This window comes from Prosopis cineraria, unplaced genomic scaffold, assembly GCF_029017545.1.
Source record: "Prosopis cineraria cultivar Desert tree isolate PC_DT_omini unplaced genomic scaffold, ASM2901754v1 PC1, whole genome shotgun sequence".
Lineage (NCBI taxonomy): Eukaryota > Viridiplantae > Streptophyta > Magnoliopsida > Fabales > Fabaceae > Prosopis > Prosopis cineraria.
In genome coordinates, this window is record NW_026555332.1 from 55,825,972 (window position 1) to 55,849,114 (window position 23,143).

Genomic DNA, 23,143 nt, shown 5'->3' on the forward strand with positions numbered 1-23,143 from the left:
AATATTTTTATAAATAATAAAGTTATTATTTTCTATATAAAATTAATAAACTTTTTCTCTTTCTTATTTTCTCTTGTTTAGCCAAGCACAATAGTAGAAAATTACATCCTTCTATTTTTCTCTTCTCTACCCTTTTCTCTCCTTCATATTTTCCCTTGCTAGCCAAGCATAGCATAAGTGAAATGAATAAGGGAGAATCACATTTAAAAATTACTCAAGTAAATTATTCACACAAAAAAACTGGCAATGAGTTTCATTCTTAAGAAACAAGTATATATTCTTATTTTAATAGAAATCTATTTTGTATTAGTTCTTATCTGCGAATAATTTATTTGAGTAATTTTTAGATATGATTCTCCTAATGAATTATGATAGTTGACAACTTAAGAACAAGGTCTTAGAATATAAGTTTGCATGAATGCAAAAAATATTCTTGAGAGAGACATCTCCAATTGTACTCAACAATATTTAAATATAACTTGATCATACAATATGTTAAAAAAAAAGAAAATATTAAAGAAGGACCACTAAAATTATTTAATATTATTCAAAAACTTGGACGGATAAGATACTTGTCAAAACTTAAACTTCACTCATTAATTATTAATGTTTAATTATTAGAAATCCTTTTTTTGATATTAAATTATCTCTCATGTGATATTTCCCCCCAAAAAGGGTTATTAACATTTGTCATTGTCAGGATACAAGGCTCCTTTGGAATGGGCAAAAAAGAAGCATGGTCCGGGATGAAGCAAATGGGCCGAAAGGCACATAAAAAGGGTTGGAAGAGCATAGCCTATGATAGTGAATTTCTGATGTTTTCCCCCTCGTCGCTATTCGTGTGATTAAATGAAAACTAATCTGAATTTATATTTACAAATTATTGCTGAGAGTGAGTTTTAGTTTATATATAAATATCATATCATTTTTGGTTGTGAATTTCAGTGTATTGCCGAGGGTGAGTTTTAGTTTATAATATTATAATATCAATTACTATCTCATTTCAATAAATTGGGGATTCCTTTTTTTTTTTATTATTATTATAAAAAAAGTCAGGGTTGATATTCCTCAATATATGAATTGAGAGTCAATTGCATGAAGGTGTTTTTGAAAATATATTGTAAGCGCTTCACTAAACTTTGCAAATAGTCTCATGTTATGGATTATGAAAAGATTTTAGAAGGAGCCTTGTATTGTAAATCAAAGCTAGTATTAAATGTAGGCCTTCATTGTAATTGAGTGACAATTTTTTGCCAGCAATTAAGTAACAATAATCTGGATGAAAGAATAAACTATTACAAATAAATATAGTAATATAGCCGATCCATGGCTGTGCTCTGAAGCTACACTTCAATATTAACATTAATATTGATGAAGCTAGGTCTGAACAGGAGAATGATAAGATAACCATGCCGGTTTCATCTATTTTTTTCTCAATGTAGGCCAATACTAGCTACCGAATGCTAAATGCTCGATATAGTCATGCAAAGTTGAGGTGTCAAATTCAACTCAGATTCTTCAAAGGAATTCTGATGTCGACAATTCCAGATGAGTAGGAAAAGGGAAAATGGTTCGTCCAAAATCTCCAATAAAAAAAATACGAAGCACTGAATCAGATACATAAGCTATAATATTGGCTTTGCGGCGCCTCTTGTTTTAACTACACATTATTGTACTGTGACTTCAAGGTTTTTCTTTTTCTAATTTTATGTGAGGTGCACAGAAAGCTGCCGTGCAATACCACTTTTACAATACTCAGCTTTCGGTCCTTTTGTTTTTTGTTTTTGTTTTTCAATATAAGGTTATTTTATGTGAGCAAAAAGTCCTTACACTTGAGAGGAGGGTCGTTGAGAATCATGACATCCGAATTATCGTGATATGCTTGAAGACGTGATCAAGGGTAACAATCAAATCCCACGTTAACATATCTAATCTCTTTGATAGAGCTGAAAAAAAGGTGGTATCGAGAGCGTTTATTTTGAATGAGGTTAAGAGTCTCAATTGAATCACAATATATAAATGCCAATTCCAGAATATTCACTGTCCTAGCAAAGATTAGGGCCTTAAAAAATGGGGGTTCAGCTGCAGTGTTAGGACACCCAGTGTTCATTTTGAACGAAGCTATATATATGTGTGTGTGTGTGTGGGGTAAGTCCCTTGCACCAAAATAGGTGCATGCTCTTGCCGGTCGTGTCTAAAAACGATGGCGTAAATCCCCTGAAGCTTTGCACTGTGATGCAGTAACAGTGTTTTGAATAGGAGTCTTTTTCATTGGTTATTCGGTACTGATCCTGTTTCACCTCTCTGTTCCTTTAAATTCATCAGATGATCATTACTATCGCTATGATTGAACGTAACGTGTCAAGTCTAGCAGCCATATAATTGGGGTTGGGTGGTATAAATCAAAATCTCGGCGGGGCATGGTTCTACAATAATTTGCAGTGTATTTTTTTCAACGTTCATGGGATTGTATAATAAGGCGGCGTACGCACCTCTCGAAATGAAAGTATTTGATGAAATCAGAAAACAAATAGCATATATTCAATATGGTATGAATACCTTTTACTGTCTGAGCTTTTACAAAATTTAAATAGTTCAAGACATGCAAATTCAATAACGTTAGAAACGAGCCATTGGAGTGCCAGCGCAAAGACCATGAACAGGGAACTTGTTACTGTTGGGAAAACGTGGTTCATTTCCTCAAATGTCTTTTGAGGAACAATCACCCAGTGAGGATATCACAGCGTTCCTTTCAGTTGCCAAATTATATTGACCAGTCGACGATAGTGAAGGCAATGTTATATGAATCCATGAACAGCATCATCATCAAGAACATCAATAATGCAATGCAACCAGTAGCGGCCACTTGGATATTCGACCCACTCATGATCGAACCTTTTGGCGATTATAAAAGGGAACCTCTTCACACGCATCAGTTGCATCACAGACCAATCTTTGTCAGTTTCGCAGAACACATGGCCATCATGTCACAGAAGGCTGTGTTATTTCCTCTCATTTTTGGCTTAAGCTCATTTGCATTTATCCAAAGCCAAGATCAGCGCCAGCCTTCTTCTTTGACCTCCACCTCCTCCATTGTCAAGTACCACGGTGGTCCCCTCCTCACTAGAGCAAGAGGTGTCAATGTTTACCTCGAATGGTATGGAGCCTTTTCTCGATCAAACATAGCCTCCATAACCGATTTCTTTGCGTCCTTCAATCCTTTGAAGAGTCATCTTCCCCATCAAAAAGCCTTCTGTCGCAGCGTGGTGGAGAGCAATCCGTTCATACAAGGATAGCTCTGGCAAAGCAGCCTCCATAGCTGTTAGCCTTATCAAACAAGTAGGGGGCATATACTTACTAGGAAAAAGCATCAAGCATGCCCTTAATAGCCACCCTCATCAGGGACAAGATATCGAGCAAGATATTCCCATTAGATCCAAATGGAATATACTTGGTCTTGACTGCTAAAGATGTAAGCGTGGAGCGATTCTGTATGGGATCATGCGGCTTCCATGATAGCATCTGGGTATCCGAGAAAACAAGACTTGTATATGGACATGTAGGAGATTCATTGGTGCAGTGCCCAGGTGTGTGTGCATGGCCCCATGCGGTTCCAGCATATGGTCCACCGGGAAATGTTCTTGTGGCTCCTAATGGCGTAGACAGTGATGGTATGATTATTAACATTGGGGAAGTCGTATTGGTGGGAGCTGTGAGCCTGTGACTAATCCTTACAAGACGTGTTACTTTCAAGGCATTGCCTTGGCGCCACTTGAAGCAGTCACGGCATGTTCAGGAGTTTCTGGGGTTGAAGCTTATCCGGGATATCCAGGTGTTTTATTAGTGAATGAGTCTAGCAACGCAAGCTATAACGTGTATGGTGTAAATGGCAGGACATTCCTACTTCCTGCTATATAGGATCTCAACAAGTTCAACTGTAAGGTTATTGCTTGATGTTCAAAATAGGCTCCAAATACAAGATTTGGGCTCCTAGCACTTAATTGAGGGTAAGAGTGTTAGAAGAATTTGGTAATTATACAGCAGGAACAGTTGAACCAAGGCCTGAAGCTTGGCTTGGCTTGCCATTCTCTAGGTGAAGATCGTGATTTTATGAAAAAAACAAAAACAAAAAAATGAAGCAATGAGTAAACAAATAATAACTATAATGCAGATGCTGTAGCCCGTAGGCAACATGTTTGTTGCTCCCTAAATTACGCCAAACCCATTCTGGGCGCGTCTTTGCTGTGTACTGCACAATACTTGTACAGCAAACAAACAGCGCCCTCAAGCCATATTGATAGCTTGCGTTAAAGTCGCTGTAAGAACTCTTCTAAGGTTGCACTTTACAAATAGATCGAACTACTTCATCCCCTAAAATTTGTACCTCCAGGTTTTATCTGCAGCAAACATTACAAATTTGCAAAATTCAGCCTGAAATCACTTTCATCTTGATTTACGGAGATTTAGTGCATCTAAGACTACTTTGCCGAACCATTGATTATTCCTTGATTTGTCTAATAGCCAAGTCAACTAGCTCGCATATACTTGGTCGAAGTATGATAAATCTAATATAAAATACCCAACAATTTAAACATCTGAATTTTGCAAGTGGTAAAACGGTAGACGAGTAACAAAGAAAAGCACAGCCAGGGTGACAATAGTTTTCCTTTATTTTGGGTGAGCAAGTCCCGCATTATTGTATACTGTCAAATCTGGAGGGGTTCCTCCCTCAAGAATATCAATTTTGGACGTCAAAATTTAGCTTATTGAATCAATCATTCCTCAACCCAATCAAAGGATTAGGTTAAAAAATAATACTTAAATGGGGCAGGGAATTATCCCTGGAACTTTTAAAAACCTTGCAATTGGTCAATCAGTTGGGCCAATCATTTTCTCAGGCACCACAAGAGTGTCAAATTCTTCAGAGGTAAGTACTCCAAGCTTCAATGCAGCTTCCTGCAAAATTAGTTCTTAGTTTTTGTCAATCTCAATATTTTTTATCCAAAAAAAAAAATGTCATACAGGAATCCATTATAAAGGCATCAGCCCCTTCATATTAACATCTTTTTCCATCAATGACAGATTGACAGACAAAAATGGTTTGGCAAGCCAATGCTAGAGTTGAACATGGTGTGCAAATAACTTTACATATGATTGAAAAGTCGATTTTTCTTTTTTTTTTTTGCAAGTAGCAAATGTAAGTAGACAAAACAGTAAACTAATACATTTAGAGATCAGGCACACAAGATCCACTGAATCAAAGGAGTAAGAAGAATTGTTTTCTGGTGGTCAATGAGGGCTACTGCGGATTAACAAGGTATTATTACCTTAAGAGTGGCTCCCTCTTTGTGGGCTGTCTTGGCAACTGCCGCGGCTTTGTCATAGCCAATTTTCTGGAACCCAAGCATTAAAGCTGTTATTAAAAGATTGTGAAATTAAGGAAGTTACACGAATTCAGACGAGTAAGAACTTACTGGGTTCAAAGATGTGACAAGCATTAGTGACTGCAAGGAAATTTAAAAGATCAAACAATATAAATTAGCATTGCGGTATAAAAGAAGGTATAAAAAAACATTTTTGGCGCAAGCCACAACTCACCTCATGCAATAATTTTGAAATTCTTTCCCTATTAGCTTGAATACCTCTTACACAATTCTTTTCAAAGGAAGCTGATGCATCTCCGAGCAGTCTAAGTGACTATCAGATCAGAAATGAATAATAGATTTATATTAGTGCCGAAGCTAGGTAATATCGTTCCATATGAATATATTATATGAGATCAACAATATAGAAACCCACATAAGCATGTATTAAAATCCTCCAAGTATATGAGTAAAATTGCGTGTTTGACAAGAAGGAAGTCCATGTTAAAGTAATTTGTAGTTGGGAATAGAAAGACAACAGGGATGAAACATACATGCAGGAGACAACTTGCAATCATCGGTTTAAATACATTGAGTTCAAAATGACCATTTGATCCACCCACTGTGATGGCTACATGGTTTCCCATGACCTGAAAGTTAAAATAAACTGTCAATCATAACTTTAGCTCTAAACATAATCATAATCACTACAGAAATGAAAATGCATGAGCATGGGAAAAGAAACATGCACTAGTTCTTGGAAAGAAATACTAAGTCTCCAAGCCTACATAACGCACGCTATCAGAAGTTCAGGGCCTAACTGATCATATATAATTATCATCTCAATGAAACAGAGCATGTTAATCTTTACCTGTGCACAGACCATTGTTAGAGCCTCACACTGGGTAGGATTAACCTTCCCCTGAACAGAAAAAAAAATGAAGCATTACAATCCACTCTTAATTGAAGATAAATAGATGAATAAGATATATCAAACAAAAAGAAACAGGCTTATTTGAGAACAACCGTATGTTAACAAGGAATGAGAATCTTACAGGCATAATACTGCTTCCAGGTTCGTTTTCAGGAAGAATGAGTTCACCAAGGCCACAACGTGGACCACTATTATAGGACAACATTGTAAGAACTCACAGATGAATAAAAATAACTTAGAAGTAATTTGTTCGTTATCACAATTCTAGCATGCCAACCTTCCCAATAAACGTATATCATTTGCAATCTTCATTAAAGATGTTGCGACTGTGTTGAGGGCTCCACTGGTTTCAACAAAAGCATCATGGGCAGCCTGCAAAGTGAGAATATGAAGTTATGGCAGTGCCAATTTTGCTACATGAGACGCAAGATTAAAAGCACAAACTAGTTAAATCAAACTAGCATACAACGAATCAAGGACAGGAAAAATAAATTAGTTTCAGCTACAAACCAAGGCCTCAAACTTATTTTCTGCTGTGACAAAAGGCAGGTTTGTTTCCTCAGCTACTGCTGCTGCTATCTTAACATCAAACCTAAAATGACAGCCAGAAAACAACTGTTTAAATAAAGCCACATATATTCTCTTCAACTTAATAAAGTATTGATTTGCCAATATAGCATAAGTTCAAACGCACAGCTTGTCTAGAGAATACATACTATCACTTCGAAAATGCATTTAAAATTCGTTTTCAACAAATACATGCTAAAAGCCTATAAGTTCAAAACACAAGTGTATGTGCACAGGCAGTCAATGCTAATAGTAGATTTCAACAAATTCTTTTTGCATTGGATTGTTTTACAAAATGAAACCAGGGTTGATCAAAAGCTCTCATACAACGGAGCAAAAGAAAGCTTCAACTAATATAGTCGTTTTGGAAGACATCATAATCAAGGTTGAAATTTCACAAATACATGGGAAAAACTAAGAAATGCATCTGAAACCAAAATCATATGTACCCCTTCTTTGTATTCAATCCAGTCCCAACAGCTGTTCCACCCTGTGCCAGCTGCTCAAAAAATCCAACCAGTTAGAACTCAAAAACCAAACAAATGAAAGAAATATCAGTTAATGCTTGTGCTTTGACGTCTAACCTGATAAATTCGGGGTAAAGTACACATCACTCGATCAATTCCATACTTCACCTGTTGATAAATGACAAGGCAATTAAGAAATGACTCATCATGAGCTATAAGTGTCAATGATGTCCATTCAACAACAACAAGCTAGACATCATAACAAGAGAAAATTAAGCTTACTTGTGTAGTATAGCCACTAAATTCCTGCCCAAGAGTTAATGGAGTTGCATCTTGAGTATGGGTGCGCCCAATCTTCACAATATCTTTGAACTCAACAGACTGGACATTTTGGGGAAAAAGAGAAATTGGCAGAGATAGAACAAATCAATAATAAATGCCAAAAAAATTATAAAAATACATGAAGAAGCATATCATAGAACCTTAAGAGTTAAGGTCTCTGATATTTAACAGGTCACAAAGACAATGGCAAATCCAAGTTGCAAAGTTTTAAGACAAAAGGAAAAGTGAGAGAAAGAACTAGAGAAACCATAGGTTCAGGACAGGATACAAAATATATATATATATATATATATCATGCAATAATACATCCAAGGTTTCAACATGAACCCTAAGATGAACATAAGTGATTGATAACCAAGTTGGATGGAGAACCTTCTCCAAAGGCCAGCTATTGAAGTAGGAGGACCAACCCATTGGAGAATTCTATAAAGTAGCTCATACCACACTCAATGTGAGACTAAGCAGCATATACTATTTTGGTCTCCATCAATTAGCTACCTTTGACGAGATGAAGTCTTGGAAACTACATTTTGTAAAGCTTAACTCAACTTCCTTGCCAATCAAGACCCTCTACCGGTGAACACTCTCCACAGCTAGACGTTTGTGGAAATCAACCACCAGCTCCATTCTCAATTTAGTACAAAGAAGAGAACAAAACTGGTACTCAATACCAGAATATGTATTCAACAATTCACCAATCACTTAAAACATCAATCTTCCACTATTCTCTACGTATATCCCCTAAGAGAGCAGACTATATTGGGTATTTAGTGGCGTAACCAGTTCTAGAAAACACTGAACTAACATAGAGCTATTTAGTTTCTTATTTTTATTCTCGTTTATCATGCTTACAAGTTACATGTATCAGCAAGACTAGAATGAAACCAACCCATGAACTTCTCCTATAGATCTCAGAATCAGATGGAGAATATCACTGGTATGACTCACAAGGGCATTTGATAACATAAAAGGTACGCAATATATCACCTCCTGACAAGAGCAGGAGCAATCCACTCATCATGCTATAACTTTTTTTTTTTGGAAAGTATGAACTAGAAACCAAAGTATCGAACCTTGGAATGTAGTGAAGAATGTAAGGTTTTCAGTTTTGGAATTAGTCTTGAATTTATTTCCATTGCAGCTGCAATGTGCATTACCTGGAGTTAGAAACAAACAATAAATAAACAAACATAAAATATTGAAAAATTATAAGAAAAAGAATATTCATCTTTTTCAGCAACAAGACAACAGTTGATAAAGAAAGTCAAAAACTGCAGCTACAGTTCAAAAGGACTAGGCAATAGCAATTACCTGTAAGTGTAAGGAATAACTAGCCAATTTTATTGCTCAGGTAGAGGATTAAAGGGATTAAGACCACCAAAGGGAATACAACTTACAGTTGGGAATGTGTCATTAGAAGATTGTGATCTATTGACATGGTCATTTGGGTGCACAAACTTTTCACCACGCTTATGACCAAGAATCTCAGCTGCTCTGTTTGCAATAACCTGCGAAACAGGACGTCATTTCTTTAACATCAGACAATGCAATCATCGAATGGAGGGTTCATTTCATCAAATAAATGATCATGTATCCTGGACTAAACAAAATACTTGGAAGCGGTACGATATGCCGTGATGAATAATATTCCAGAATTGTTTCGAGGAAAACAATAATAACAAGCCCACCAGGTTTGCTGCAGTATTCAAATCAGACCACTGACCTCATTAGCATTCATGTTGCTTTGAGTGCCACTGCCAGTTTGCCATACAACTAGTGGAAAATGGTCATTTAGCTTCCCCTCGGCTACTTCTTGTGCTGCCCTCATTATAGCTTTCCCAATGGTGGGATCAAGTCCATATTCTATGTTCACCTACATTAGAAGCATGAATACCCGTCAGGAGGGCCGATTTTTCTGGTTGAACTAGGATAATAATAGAACGAATTTTCAAGAATTCCAGTAAAGCCAAAACAGCCGAGACTAAAATTGAAATTAACGGCAGCATATGATTTAGCCCACACACCCAACACACCAGAAGTGCCAGAACCATTCATCAATTAAAAATAAAACAATTTTTTTAAAAAATATATATATAGGGTTAAAGGGCAAGCTTGCCCTCATAACCCAGTTTATATTGGGCGTTAATAATTGGAATATTGCGATATAGCTATCTGCGAAAGCAGTCAAGGGTTAGGATTTCGACGCGAAAACAACCTTCGCAGCGGCTTTCTTTAAGATGCCAAAGGCGCGAATAATGGGTTCAGGCATTCGTTCACGCTCGCCACCAATATCAAAATTCTGCAACGACCTTTGAGTTTGCGCTCCCCATAATCTGAAAGAAACAATATCTCATTTGACATAAACAAATGAAGCATTTGATTTACTTCGAAAGTGAAATAAAAGAATATTTCATGAAGAGTAAGACATGAAACAAAAAAAAGTACCTGTCGGATGGAACTTGAATTGGTCCAAAGGTATCTTTTTCTTCTCTGAACGAAGTAGAATATGATCTCGAACAGAAAGCGAGACGCAAGGCCAGGGAAGGCTGCGCCGTCGTTGTTCCACTCGTTAAACGCCGTGAAAGAACGTAGAGAACCATCCTCTGTCCTTTTGAATGAGGACGCAGTTAGCAACCAAGGATGTGGAAGCCACCGGAAGTGTGGGAAGTTGAAAAGGTAAAAGATGAACGATCTGGTAGAGGGAAGATGGAGGCCGGATTAAAGCATAGGTCAGCTTTCGACCGAATGATGGGCTGCGGCCATGTGACGCCGTTGCATTCGAGAATGAGTTTTTCATTTTTCATTTTTTGAAAAATCGAGTTCTCGTTGCTCTCTTATCTTGAATGTCTTTTTGGGACCGGATTATTAGAAAGGATGATTGAAAGGAAAATGGATCTAGCAAGAATTAATACAAAAAGAATCATCAATCATTTAATGATTTCAATTTCATAGAAATCAAAATATAAGTAAAATTTTAATTAGAATTATTATTAAAAATTGTAAGATGATAGTTATAATATTATTATTTAAAGTATATTTCATTTTATTTATAAATTTTTTTAACATGTTTTATTATTGAAATAAAAAATCTTAAAATTTATTATTTTTAAAATTTAATAAATTTTTAATTTTGTTTCTAATAGGCACACTCTAATCTAGTAATAGCAATGTCATTTTTACCAATCTCATCAATATTAATAAAAAAAAGTGTAAAAAATAAAAGTGTGTAGAATTTTAAATATGTTTTTATATAAAAAATTTTAAAAATAAAGTCACGTTACCTTTTCTCTCTTGTGAAAGATAATTTTAAAAATATTTTTTAAATATTACTTAAAAATTTACACCATGACTTGTAAATTAGATCAAATGGACCTTATAAAATGTGATTTATAAATGAAACCGGCACACTCCAACAATAACATATTCTCTCCAGTCCGATTTATAAGCCCGTTGCATCCAACTTGTGTGGTCATCATTTAAGATTGATCTGCAATCACCTTGATCTGTCTGCTTTCATCGTCGGACAATAAAAGTTGTTATTAACAAAGAATATTTTGATGTCGTCCCGTACTAATCCTTATGCATTGTTTGGTATCAAACCATTGATATCAACTAAGATCGAACTATCATTATTAATTGAGACTAGACCATTGATGTCACTTGGGTTTGGACAACCGAAGTCGATTGAGACTTGGTGGCCACCCCTAATCAAGACTGAACCGTTGACTTTGATTAGGATTAAAGTGTCGAATGAGTTGCTTTTAAATTTAAATATAAAATATAAAATTTTATTTAAGATCCAAATAAAGTATTTTTAATATAATTTAAAATTTTTTATATTATCTAAATAAATAATTTTAAATCTAAATTTTTAATCTAAATTCACCCATTCAAACACAATTTAAGATTAAACAGTGATTATGTTTAGATTATTCTTAAATTGAAGTTGGAATAGCTCAAATCTCAGCTGGCAAGGTGTAACGCTCATTGTTTCATCTAAATTCTTGTTCGGGAGGGGGGGGGGAACAAACAAACATTTTAGCCTCCAACAAGCGTTACTCCGAATGCTAGATTTTAGAACCTTTCAACGGGCCTTAGATTTCTTTCTTCTTATCCTCTCACCCACCCTTTACCTCTTACTCTGTCTTCACTTCAAGCATGCGCCGATCGTTGCCTCCAGCACCTTCTCACGGACGTCATTGACAATTGAGATAAAAGAACTAACAGATGGAGTTATACGCGGGTGAGCCATGAGTGATCAATGAAGATTGAGAGTTGGAGAGGCGTGGCAAGGGAAGGTAGAAGTAAATGTTGCTGCCTGTGACCTGTGGGAGTGTGGAGGAGACGCCGCAATGGTAAGGAAGGCAGTAAAGTCACGAACTGATCGTGAATTGGTGGAGCGATAGTAATGTCTAGGGTTTCCAAATAACACTTAATAAATTTAACATAAAAATATAATTATTATGTATCAAAATAAGTAATTTAAATATTAAAAAATGATTTCAACAAATCACCCGTGCCTTTTTTAATAAAAATGTAAATAATGTTACATTTTATGTCAATTTAAATATTTTTTGATAAAATAAAAAATAATGTACATTACATAATAAAGTTAAAATATCTTTTTTTTGCCTGCAAATTAAAATAGCTTGATTAAATATATAAATTAAATATCTTAATTTAAATTTAAATTTTAAATTTCAAATCTCACATTTAAAATCTATATATGTAAAATTAATCCTTTATTACTAGTATTATATATTTTATCATTTATGAATTTATTTTATCTTTTTAGAATTGAATATTTTGTAATTATAAGTTTACAACTTTACATAATTAAATATTTCATAATTTACCATTTCATTCTACCTCTTTAACATTGAGATTTTTTAATTCATAATCTATTTTATATTTTTAATCGACATTTTTAAAATATTAATTTTATGTTTAATATTTTTTCTAAAATGTCAAGATCACAATATATAATTGCTCTCCTTTTAAGGCTGGGTTTTGGACTTAAGGCACTGGTTTACCTGATTTTTACAACAAAAACCCTAATCCAGAATAAAAGAATTTGGTGATACAAGCAACGGGCATTATTGTTGCATTATCTGTATCTGTGTAATACAAATTACATTTATACTTTATACAACCAAAAATAATAAAAGCATCACAGAGAAAACATCTCTCCCCACGCCACCCCCCTTCGATCTACAACTGTTTAAAAAAATGGAAAGAAATAATTAAAAAAATCACCCTTTTGACGTGTAATTTTTAAAACGTTCACTTTCTCATCCCAGTTTTACGTTTGACGTCAACCGAAGCTGGATGCCTTCCTGATCGATGCGAGACACCATTTGATTGTTTCCGTGAAGGTGAAGGACCAAGAGAAGAATTGATGATATTCTTGCTGAATAAATTGCCAACAAAACTAATATTAATTTCCAAAAAAAGAATGTGAATCAAAATTTTTGAGGTGGAGCTAAAAGTGAATTTAAGCTGATGAAATTTTACGGGGATTAAGTTACCTCAGTTCCTGGCCTTTTGGTAACTTTGAGACAGATGCCTTGGTGTTTAGCCCAATGCCCTTGGCGACGCCAGGAAGTTTGGAATAATTAAACTGCCAAAGTAAGTCGTGTTCCGATGAATCACTGGTTGCAGCATCGAGATCGTCCATGCCATCTGAACCTGCGGTGCTGAACTGGTTGCCTCCCACGAACATATTATAGGACTGATCAGTGTATATCTTGGAAGAATCTTGGAGGTATTTCTGATAAAAGACATCAGACAAGTGCCCATTGTCTGCTCCCCAACTCCCCAAGGGCTCAGTTTTGCTGACATCTTGCTTATTTACCATGACCTTATCAACCCACTCTCCCGACGCAGTTTCTTTATCATCTTCCCCGTAGTTTGGTCCAGGACTACTCACTGGGGGCCAAGGCGGTGAATTTGTTGATATCTCATCAAAATCGAAGTTCTGGGCTTTTGGCTTCAATGTGCTATTACTGTGAAGCTGCAGGATCAATGGAAATCACATAACTAAACAAACCATTTTAAGTGACTGGGGAAAACAACATGACTGAAATTCTCTACTCTCATCAGAAAGCCATTAGGAAATGAAGCACACCTCTATGTTGCCAACATCAACCATAGGTTGCCGACATCCAAGGTGATCCGCCACTGTATCTGCACCCCGTTTGTTAGTATGATAAGGTGAGAGCTCACTGCTAGCCTTTTTCCTGTATCTTTCAGAGCTTCCATATAAAGAATGCGGTACGTGTTCTGATTCTCCCTCCCTTCTTGCCAACGCTGCCTTAAGGCTAACAATCTGTCGAACAGATTAATTGTTCAACCAGATGAAGTAACTTGTAACCAGAAATGAGTCAGAAGAACAAGCAGAACTGTTAAGAAATCAGAAGAACCTGTTCCTTGAGCTCTTTAACATCTGCACTATCTTTGTTTACTCGAGCAGCTCCCAGCTCAACAGTAGCAACTCTTTCGGCAAATTTTAAGGTGCTAATTGTTTCTCCAAGAGCGTCACTCTCAGGACTCATGTGGACGAACATCAGTGTCTTGGCCTGTCCTCCTGAAAAATCCAAGCCCACATATTGAGAAGCGTGAAAACTTGCTAAAACTGCAATGTAAACTACGTCTAACCTGCAAGCAAACCAAAACTTACTCTTACCAAGTGAATCTTGGAGCAATTGTGTGAGTTTGCTGTTTCTGTAAGGAACGTGAGGATTTTTCTGAGCAAGGGAAGCGATGACATCACCCAGAGCTGAGAGAGATTTGTTAATATGCTGTGCCTCTTTTAGTCTATCTCCCGTGGCCTCCGATTTGTCTACCCTCTCACTTCCAGCCAAGTCAACAAGATGCATGCATCCCCGAAGAATAGTTCCTGATGTCAAATCTGTTCCTTGAACATGAACAGTCAAGCAACTGCAAAATTGTAAGACAGTAGTTAACTCCGTCAATGTCACAACAAAAACAAGGGGAGAAAGATAACAAGAAATGAATGGATTATAAACATGCCTATGAGAGCGGCTACTTCTATCATTAAGGGCAGTTGCTCCAACAGCACGGTTCCTTTGCCCCAGGTTCATCAAATCAATAACATCAGGAGTTGAGGATACAGGAACGAGGCTTGCATCCGGCACACTGAGCCCCTTATGAGAACTATTTCGAATTTCTAATGTATTCATGGTCAAGTGCAACTGAGCAAGCAACAGCATTAAAATAAACATGGAAGATATACGAGGGCGACGCAATTATATGAATGGTAAAAGGATATCTTCTATTGCTTCCATCGGTAACTAGCAAATCTCTGACTTGCTCATTATAAATCTCAATCATTTGAACAGACACATCATAACGAAAAGTGTCCTTTCGATGATCTGCTAGAAGAAACAAGTCACCCAGAGCCCGATAGTTTACACCTTGGCTTTTCTCTGTAATCTCTTTGGGTCCAGTCTAAATGTATACAACATGTATCAGCGAAATATTATTAAAATTCCAAAATTTAGGAAATAAATTCAAAGTACATCCTACCATAGTGTAAGTTTTTCCTGATCCTGTTTGACCATACGCGAATATGCAAACGTTATACCCATCAAGAACAGACCTAATGAGAGGCTGCATGTCGGAGAAGACCTCCGCTGCAATGCAGTAACAGATGAGTTTTTAATCCATGTTCAGATTTACAAATTCGAGAGATACTGGAGAAAAGAATCAAACCTTGGGTTGCAGATGGTCCAAAGACTTTGTTAAAGTTAAAAGATCTGCGCCCTTTCCCGTTCTTTGATGAGACATTAATTGTGATTGTTCCATCCTCTATATTTTCAACTGTGCTCGAAAAGCTTGATTGTCCAGGTAAGAAGGGCCTTACTCGACAGTAAACCCGAATACTTCCTGGTCAAACAAAATAACCCTTCTTAAATCTATTTGGGCTGCAAAGCCATAGCAATGCTCAGGGATAAGGCAACCAATTATGTTTATTACCCTTCAGATCCTGCACTTGATTGTACAGTTTGCGATTTTCTTCAAGAACTCTATGATATCCAGAAGCCGCATGAGCTAAGCCGTTAATGTGCATGCCTATGAAGTTCAATATCAAATAATAAGCACACGCAATCCATCCCAAGGCAAAAACGGAGGGAAAGAAACAAGAAATCAATGGGTTTAAATTTTGTAATCCCCACCAAGATTGGAGAATTCCTCGTGAAATTTCATTTGCATGAACTGCACGCCAGCTTTTGTGGTATGAAGAGTATGCTTTAGTTCCTACAGAAGCATGAGAATAGCCACATCTTACATACGGTTTAAAAATTTTCAAAGTGGAGATTATATATATTATCACAGCTGCTCCCTACTTGGATTTCTCTTTGCTGCTGGTCAAAGTGCATTCGCTGTTTCAGAACTTGGGCTTGCAATTCCTCACCAGTGACACGGTCTTTATGAATGACTGCCTCTTTCTTTGTAACCACAATAGTTTTATTCTCCGCCTGATCAATTACAAAACAGATCAGCAATTCAGCATTCCAGTTCTAGTTCATTAATTTTTGTTCATCGGGCCGCTTGAATGTGTCTGGCATTTAAATAATACCTTCTTATCTGCCAAAACAAGCTTTGATACAGAAACATTGCCTTGAGAAACAGCGTCTCTTGAAGTTGCTTTTGTCTGAGTCACATGATAAACAAATGAACAAGGAAAGCTTAATCTAAAGCGAAAAGCTTACTTTTAGAAATGGGGTAAAATTTGCCCATTGGTAGCCAATGACCTAAAACTAAAGGCTCATAAATTTCATGTTAAAAGTGTTGTACCTGTTCACCTTGACTTGCAATGCGATGCTCAAACTCCTCTACCACTTTATTTAAAACGGATTCAACCAACTGGTTCGGGCAGAAGACAATGTAACTTAATTAGGTGGGAGCAGTGACAAGATAACAATGCAGTAGGTGGAATAGTACTAGATGGGGAATCAACATTTAGGGTAAATTAACTCGGTGTTTCAAGAAGCAGATACGAGCGAAAACCCGCGCCCACCATAATGAGGTTGGATCCTCCACCATTTTTCACATGTATAATAACTAGCTTATAGTCTAATGGCCCCATGACATTGTGCTCAACGTGCACAGCGGGAACAGTTTTATACTCCATAAAGTCTAATCAAATGAGTAAAATTTCTGTTTAACTTTCTCTATGAAATGAAAATGTATAGTTTTTTCTCCTTACCATCGGAACTTCTTCAGGCTTCTTGTCCAATAGCATTGTACGAACCAGCATACTCAAAGAATGAGAAACTGACTGCAAACATGGGCAATCCATCTAGTCATTCTTTCATCTCAACTCAGCAAAACAAGAATACATAAATAATTAAATACTCAGAGTCAAGCTTACCAACCATTTTATTAGGCTCAACGTCAGAGGTTAAAGCAGCCAAATATTTTTCACTATTGGATGAGGTCCTTGACAGGGAATTAGTAAATGGCTCTGAATTTTTTCTGACAAAAGATTTTCCTGAAGTTGTGGGTTTCAGAGCTCCACCAAATTTCCACGCACCACCCGCACCGTTTTGTTTCCATTCACTATAGGATTTAAGCGCCAAAACGCTATTCACAATCCTCGATGATTTTCCTCCCTAATTGATTCAGCAGAAAACAACAGGATGTTCATAAGTAAAGCGTCCCTGTTTTATTAAAGTCGTAGCTAATTATCTGGTGTTGGTAACAATTAAATTCGCCATAAAACGAATGTTTACACGAAAAATGTAAATAAGAATTTACTTCTTTACATACTTGTTCCAGATCAGATGCCTCAAAGGTAGGAAGTCCAATTTCCTGGATAGCGTCAAGAAAGTTCCTCACGTTTTCAAAATACTGATATGCCGATAATGGCGCACCATCCGGGATAAGTGCAGAATCAATAGGACTTTCCACGACCTTCACGAGGATCACTCTGCAAACGTTAGTAAATTAAAGAAAAAAGATCTAGAGTAAATCAAACTAGGGTCAAACTACCTTGGGCACAGCTCCGGGTTGAACCTTGTTAATAACGTTGCAGAGGATAATCCCACTTCTCAAGCCAAGCCTAAACTCTTCCTCAGAGGGCTCGGCTGGCAAATCTTTAGCTGCAACAACTCCAACCATCTTTCTCAACCACCCTGCTGCTTCATATCTTCTTGATGCTGCATTTTAGACGTTTTGCTAATTTAGGATAAATTATACTAAATCCAGAATCCAGATTGCCTTAACTAGATTGATATTGATATTGGAACTTCAGTATAAGCAATAATCAGAAAAAAGAATATAACAGCTAGACACTTCCACAAAAACTTAATCCAAATACTTCTTCGTTCTGAGTTTGATGGTAAAGGTGATCGGACCCTCAACAGTTTCCATCATGAAGCTATATCCCAACATTTATCAGCAATAAAAAATGGCATTGTGATGCCGCAAAGAGAAACAAACTAGAAACTTGAAACCAGAAAATGCATTTAACCCAACATTCCTAATTGATGTTCACAAAAATTCAGGAAAAATTGGGGGAATTACCAGTTTCTTCGGCTTTTCTAGATTCCAAATCAAAATCTTTTTGCTGAGTTCCGTGCTGCTGAAGCACATCTTCCACCACCGATGCCACGGAAAACGACAATGTCCTCTCTGCCGCCATAATTTCACACCAGATCGGACACTAATCGAACCCCAAGTACAGCTTTCAATCCCTCATTTCAGAGCAAATCAACAATTCAGCCAATCATCACTAACCATTCATTGGCTAGTGTTGACTGATATTTGTGGAGCCACTTGATGAGGATGAGAACCGGATTTCAGAGAAAAGGAACGTAGAGGAGAGACAGAGAGATGATAAAAAGTTTGGACGCAGTGGTACCCTTGATGCTGTTGAGTGTAGTTGAGGTTTTTTTTTTTTGCTGAAGATTCACACACTCACTTTCTCCATCATCACTTTTGCTTTTCTCGTTCTCTCTACGTACAGATTGCTCTCCCTTTCTTTCTCTCATTATCTGTATCATCTGCTTTATACTCCTGGTGCGCTGTTTTCTCTTTTCCTTGCCTCAACTCCGAACCTACTCCCGAACCTGACCCCTTCAAATTTCATAAGTTTTGAATTGTGATGAGATTAGATACCAGCGTCTATTCATATATTTTTATTTATTTTTTAAATTTTTTTTACAAGTTCTTAAAAAACAAAACAAAACCAAAAAATCGAAGTCCCCTGCATCCCATCCATAAGCGGGGAATATTGCAAAGGTTTAACCCCGGATGTCCTTTTCACCTCCGTGTGACGGCGCGTGTATTTCAGGCATAGGCCCATTACACGTTGCTGGGTGATACTTGGAACGGCATGAACAAAAGAGAATCCAATGGAATATGGCTGTAAACTAAGGGGTTAAATTTCAGTATTTAACACATCAATGGAGCATGAAGACTAAAATGAATATGAGAAAAATAAATATTATTGAAAATTTGGCGCATCTGTGATTTTGATTTTGGACTTGGATGCATCCTCTCAAATGTACATTTCTTTATTCTGGTACATCAAAGGACAAATAAACTTGTGAAGTGCCTACTTGAATTAAATCCTGGTAGAAAGTAGATGTTGCTTTTTCTTAATCCAGTTTTTTATTAGATACGCAATGATCTCATAAGGATAATTATGTCGATTGCCTGTTTGCCTTCATTTTCAGTAAATTGTGCTAATTCATCCTGACCAATCTTTATGGATGGGTTTGTAATATATTATGAGCAGGAAGCTTAAATTTTCATTTTATATGGAGCTACTCAGTTTTTATGACTATTAAGTGACATCCCATATGTGACCAGCATTTATTTTCGGTCATTGCTTGGCTACTTTCTCTTATTTATTGAGTAGGTAATTCGAGTCAAGCTCGATAAGCTAATTTGATGTAATCTGAAAAATTTTAGAGTTAGGCTTAAAAAAAAATATATTTTTTATATTCAGGCCAGCCCAAATATGCCTAACCCGAATACCCGAATAAAAAACTTTATTTTTCAAAATATAGCAAATATAATAAATATTAATTAATTCTTTTAAGTTTTAAGTTATTTTATATTAAAATATCATATATTTGAATCTTATACATCATTTAAGTATAAAAAAATATTTTATATTTTTTATAAAAAAATAGTTGATTTAAAGTAAAAAATTAATTAAAAATAATTTTAAAAATAAAATTCAGGTATTTAGCTGAGTTTAGCTATTCGGATTTTTCAAATAGTCGGACTTGTTTGAGTCAGGCTTATTTACTTCATAGTTTATTTGCTGTGTTTATAAAAAATAAATCATGCTATGCTTGTGAATTCTAATTGTTATTTCAAATAATTTTTTTTCTTTGATGTATATAAAACTTTTGGATAGCATATTTTACCAAGTCCTCCGTACATAGATAATTTTAATGTTATGAACCTGTTTTCGAAGGATTTAAATCATTTAAAATGGAGGTTCATGAATTTCCATAAAGTCTTCATTTTTTTAGTATTTTTCTCATTTTACTATTTATAAAATATAAAATCTTTTTTTCTTTTTTAAATGAAAAAACAGACTTCACTGAAATTTACAAAGTTCAATTTTAGAGGATCTAAATTCATCTGGTAGTTGACAAACTTTTCTCATGTATGCTCTCCAAAACCTTTAAAAATGATAATAATCATATCATCAGAGAGTGGTGATATGATGATAGCCACTTATTTGCCACAACCACTGAAATAATCTTCTCCCTCTTTTAATCTCACTTCATGATTTAAGTTATGATGCATGAATATGAATGAAACGAATTGAAAGCAAAGTCATGTGGGTGCCTAACTTATCATAGAAAAATAAAAGTCCCTCCTCTGGAGTTCAAAAAATATTCAAACCCAGAAAGAGAAACTATCTTTGAATAGAAGTTTGGGGCGGTTGGATTTGTCCGCTTCGTGAATGCCCATCCACTTTGCAGCGCACAATCATTTTTTATGCATCTGACTCAAAATATTAAGGATGTAATTGGTCCACCCCTAATGTTATCCTGCAACTTCATCCCCATGAGATTTCTTCAACGCAAATCAGATTCACTGGATGACAAAATTGCCCTTCTATGGTGGCAGAATTGTGTGCAACATGCCACCCACGAAACGCGGTTCAAGTGACGAAATAGCAGTGAACAGAGGAATTAAATTGGGATATAACGTTAACAACAGCAACAGTGTAGGGTTGAGCAAGAGCAAGATAACATGAAGGAAGAGAGAACGTCATTACTTGAAAATGAGGGTAGCTACAGGCAGATAAAACATCACTTTCGGTTAGTGAAGTGGTAGTTGGGAAACAGTTATCCGTGCAGCCCACCACTGTAATTAAGAAATTATGTTACAATGATGATGATGAAACTAACACCAAACTCAGCGCAGTAGTAACAGCTGCGTCCACGGGAGGCCTTGCCTTCCAAGTTATTGAGTTCCATAGCTTAGGCTTTGCCCATTGAGGTCGGATCTCGTGTCAACTGTGCAGTGGTGAGTTTCAGCGGTTGTTGCCAATTTTCTTTACACACTACGCCTCCTAAACAATTTATTTTACTAGTATTTCAATCTACTTTCTTTTTTTTTTCATGGTTATTTCTTTTGAACGGTTTAATAAGCATTGCCCATATTTTTATATTCGAAGCCTGTATGTAATTAAATTATATAATGTACAAATGTATAATCATGCAGAGGAATCTGTAATGCTATTTTTATTTATATGATATATCTATGAGGTTGAATGGTTAGTCTGTTGGGGTTTTCAGGACCAGCAGAGAATACCGTCGCTCGGGAGGCACGAGCTGCACGGGCGACAGACAAAGCTCCAAGGCTGAATTAGAAAAACTAAAGTGGGTGGCAGAATTGTCAATTCGCCCCACAGCGTCATCATAACGTTCGAAAAATTCAAATCCGTGGCTCGGTACCAAAGCAAGCGAGCTTCGGCATCGAGCTTGGGCCCACGGAGAGCGTCTCAATGGGTCCCACTTCACCGGCAGTCGGCGACCGTTAAATAGTTTATGAGCCCTTGTATCCTGGAAAAGTAACTAGCGGCCCATTTCCAGTGGCCCATTAAATTGATCTTTTCCTGAGTGCCACGTTCCCCTTAGCATTGTGCATGTAATAAATTTTCGCTGGAGTCACCCACCATAATCAGGTGCGTAAAACAGGTCAGATTTAAATTAGTTAGGGTGAAGCTCTGGATATTGGGTGGGCAACAAAAAAAAAATAATTATATGGTTTTTATAGTAACAATTAAACCTACCGTTGACATTATAGATTTCAAATGGAAAATAACTCTCCGAGCACATTTTTTGTTAGTGAGAATAGAAATATCACCTGTCAACAGCAGAAAACAAAATCTGAATCTCTTCCAATTGGATTTATATTAAACTATTTTTTTATTTCAATAAAAAGTATAATGCCTATTTTAAATTAGATTGTTTTACATGGAAATAATAGATGCCAAAAAATGGACCTAAAAATAAAATTTCAATGATAATACCATCTCTATCTCAAATTATAAGACAACTATAAAGGTAATTTTGATATTATAAAATATAAGATGATTTGAGAAAATAAAATTTCATTAAATGTATTTTTAGAAATTTATATTTTTGCTTTAAAAAATTATATTGTAAAGTATATTTAATAAATTATTTTTATATACATAAATTTATCTAAATTATCTAAATTTATCTTATAAATTAGGATGAAAGCAATAATAATAAGTAAATAAAATAGCATCGAACAAAAAAAAAATCTCAATTTTTGTTCCACTTCATAAGGATATGAGTCACACATTTGTCAATAAAGATTGATTAAGTTAAAGATTTGATTTTATAGATTTAAAAGCCACTACTGATGTAAAGGACTTTGCCAGTGATGAGTGATTTAAGTGATTTTTCAAAATCCAATTTATCTGAATTTTTTGTTACAAAATAAATTCGCATATTAATTTTTGTAGCAATAAAATGCTATGGACGAGTCATTATTATACTCCGTCTGAGAAGGAAAATACAGATAATAGATGTAATTAACGAGAGGGTCCATAAAACTTTCACAACCACTTGGGTGTAGTGAATCTCATGTTCATGCTGATGTTTGTCTTATAATAATTAAATAGAAGAGGTTTAAGATGAAATTATTAGAGCAAGGCGCTGAGCAATGTCCTAGCACTGATAGTATTTAATACTTATCTGTGTCACCGTTTTGTTCCTAAAATGCTAACTCATCAGCTCTTACTTTTTTCTCATTCAAGCAGGCACGAGGCCCCGGCCGTGAGCTGTGAAATTTACAACAGATTTACACATACAGTAGCAAACATGTGAATGGGACCTGCAGAGTCATCCATATAATTATTATTAAATGTTGAGCGAAGAAATTGAAGAATTGTTGGATTATAATTGCAAAGTCCTAGTTCTAAGGAAGATGGTTAGTTG

At 35.9% G+C, this 23,143-nt stretch overlaps 3 protein-coding genes across 3 annotated transcripts; 1 reads left to right on the forward strand and 2 right to left on the reverse strand.

The window, feature by feature from the left end:
* The first annotated feature begins 3,376 nt into the window (after window positions 1-3,376).
* LOC129302736 (protein EXORDIUM-like 4) lies at window positions 3,377-3,918 on the forward strand. The gene is made up of 2 exons (XM_054941628.1): window positions 3,377-3,671; window positions 3,755-3,918. The coding sequence occupies exons 1-2, from the start codon at window positions 3,377-3,379 to the stop codon at window positions 3,916-3,918; spliced, it is 459 nt and encodes a 152-aa protein (XP_054797603.1).
* A 734-nt stretch (window positions 3,919-4,652) lies between these two features.
* LOC129319960 (fumarate hydratase 1, mitochondrial) lies at window positions 4,653-10,451 on the reverse strand. Its single transcript, XM_054965075.1, has 17 exons — window positions 10,119-10,451; window positions 9,889-10,006; window positions 9,397-9,546; window positions 9,071-9,181; window positions 8,747-8,830; window positions 7,614-7,712; window positions 7,449-7,499; window positions 7,314-7,363; window positions 6,808-6,889; window positions 6,575-6,669; window positions 6,419-6,485; window positions 6,235-6,285; window positions 5,918-6,013; window positions 5,599-5,697; window positions 5,475-5,504; window positions 5,328-5,393; window positions 4,653-4,956 (listed from the first exon to the last, which is right to left on the reverse strand). Exons 1-17 carry the CDS (start codon window positions 10,271-10,273, stop codon window positions 4,870-4,872), a joined length of 1,491 nt encoding a protein of 496 aa, XP_054821050.1. The 5' UTR covers window positions 10,274-10,451; the 3' UTR covers window positions 4,653-4,869.
* Window positions 10,452-12,754: 2,303 nt separating this feature from the next.
* On the reverse strand, window positions 12,755-18,684 carry LOC129293073 (kinesin-like protein KIN-14I). Its single transcript, XM_054930878.1, has 19 exons — window positions 18,225-18,684; window positions 17,691-17,857; window positions 17,469-17,612; window positions 17,075-17,311; window positions 16,906-16,977; window positions 16,494-16,562; window positions 16,276-16,350; window positions 16,043-16,174; window positions 15,872-15,953; window positions 15,672-15,767; window positions 15,408-15,581; window positions 15,222-15,328; window positions 14,963-15,143; window positions 14,706-14,865; window positions 14,359-14,612; window positions 14,096-14,259; window positions 13,801-14,001; window positions 13,202-13,686; window positions 12,755-13,083 (listed from the first exon to the last, which is right to left on the reverse strand). The coding sequence occupies exons 1-19, from the start codon at window positions 18,340-18,342 to the stop codon at window positions 12,957-12,959; spliced, it is 3,045 nt and encodes a 1,014-aa protein (XP_054786853.1). The 5' UTR covers window positions 18,343-18,684; the 3' UTR covers window positions 12,755-12,956.
* Between the last annotated feature and the right edge of the window lie 4,459 nt (window positions 18,685-23,143).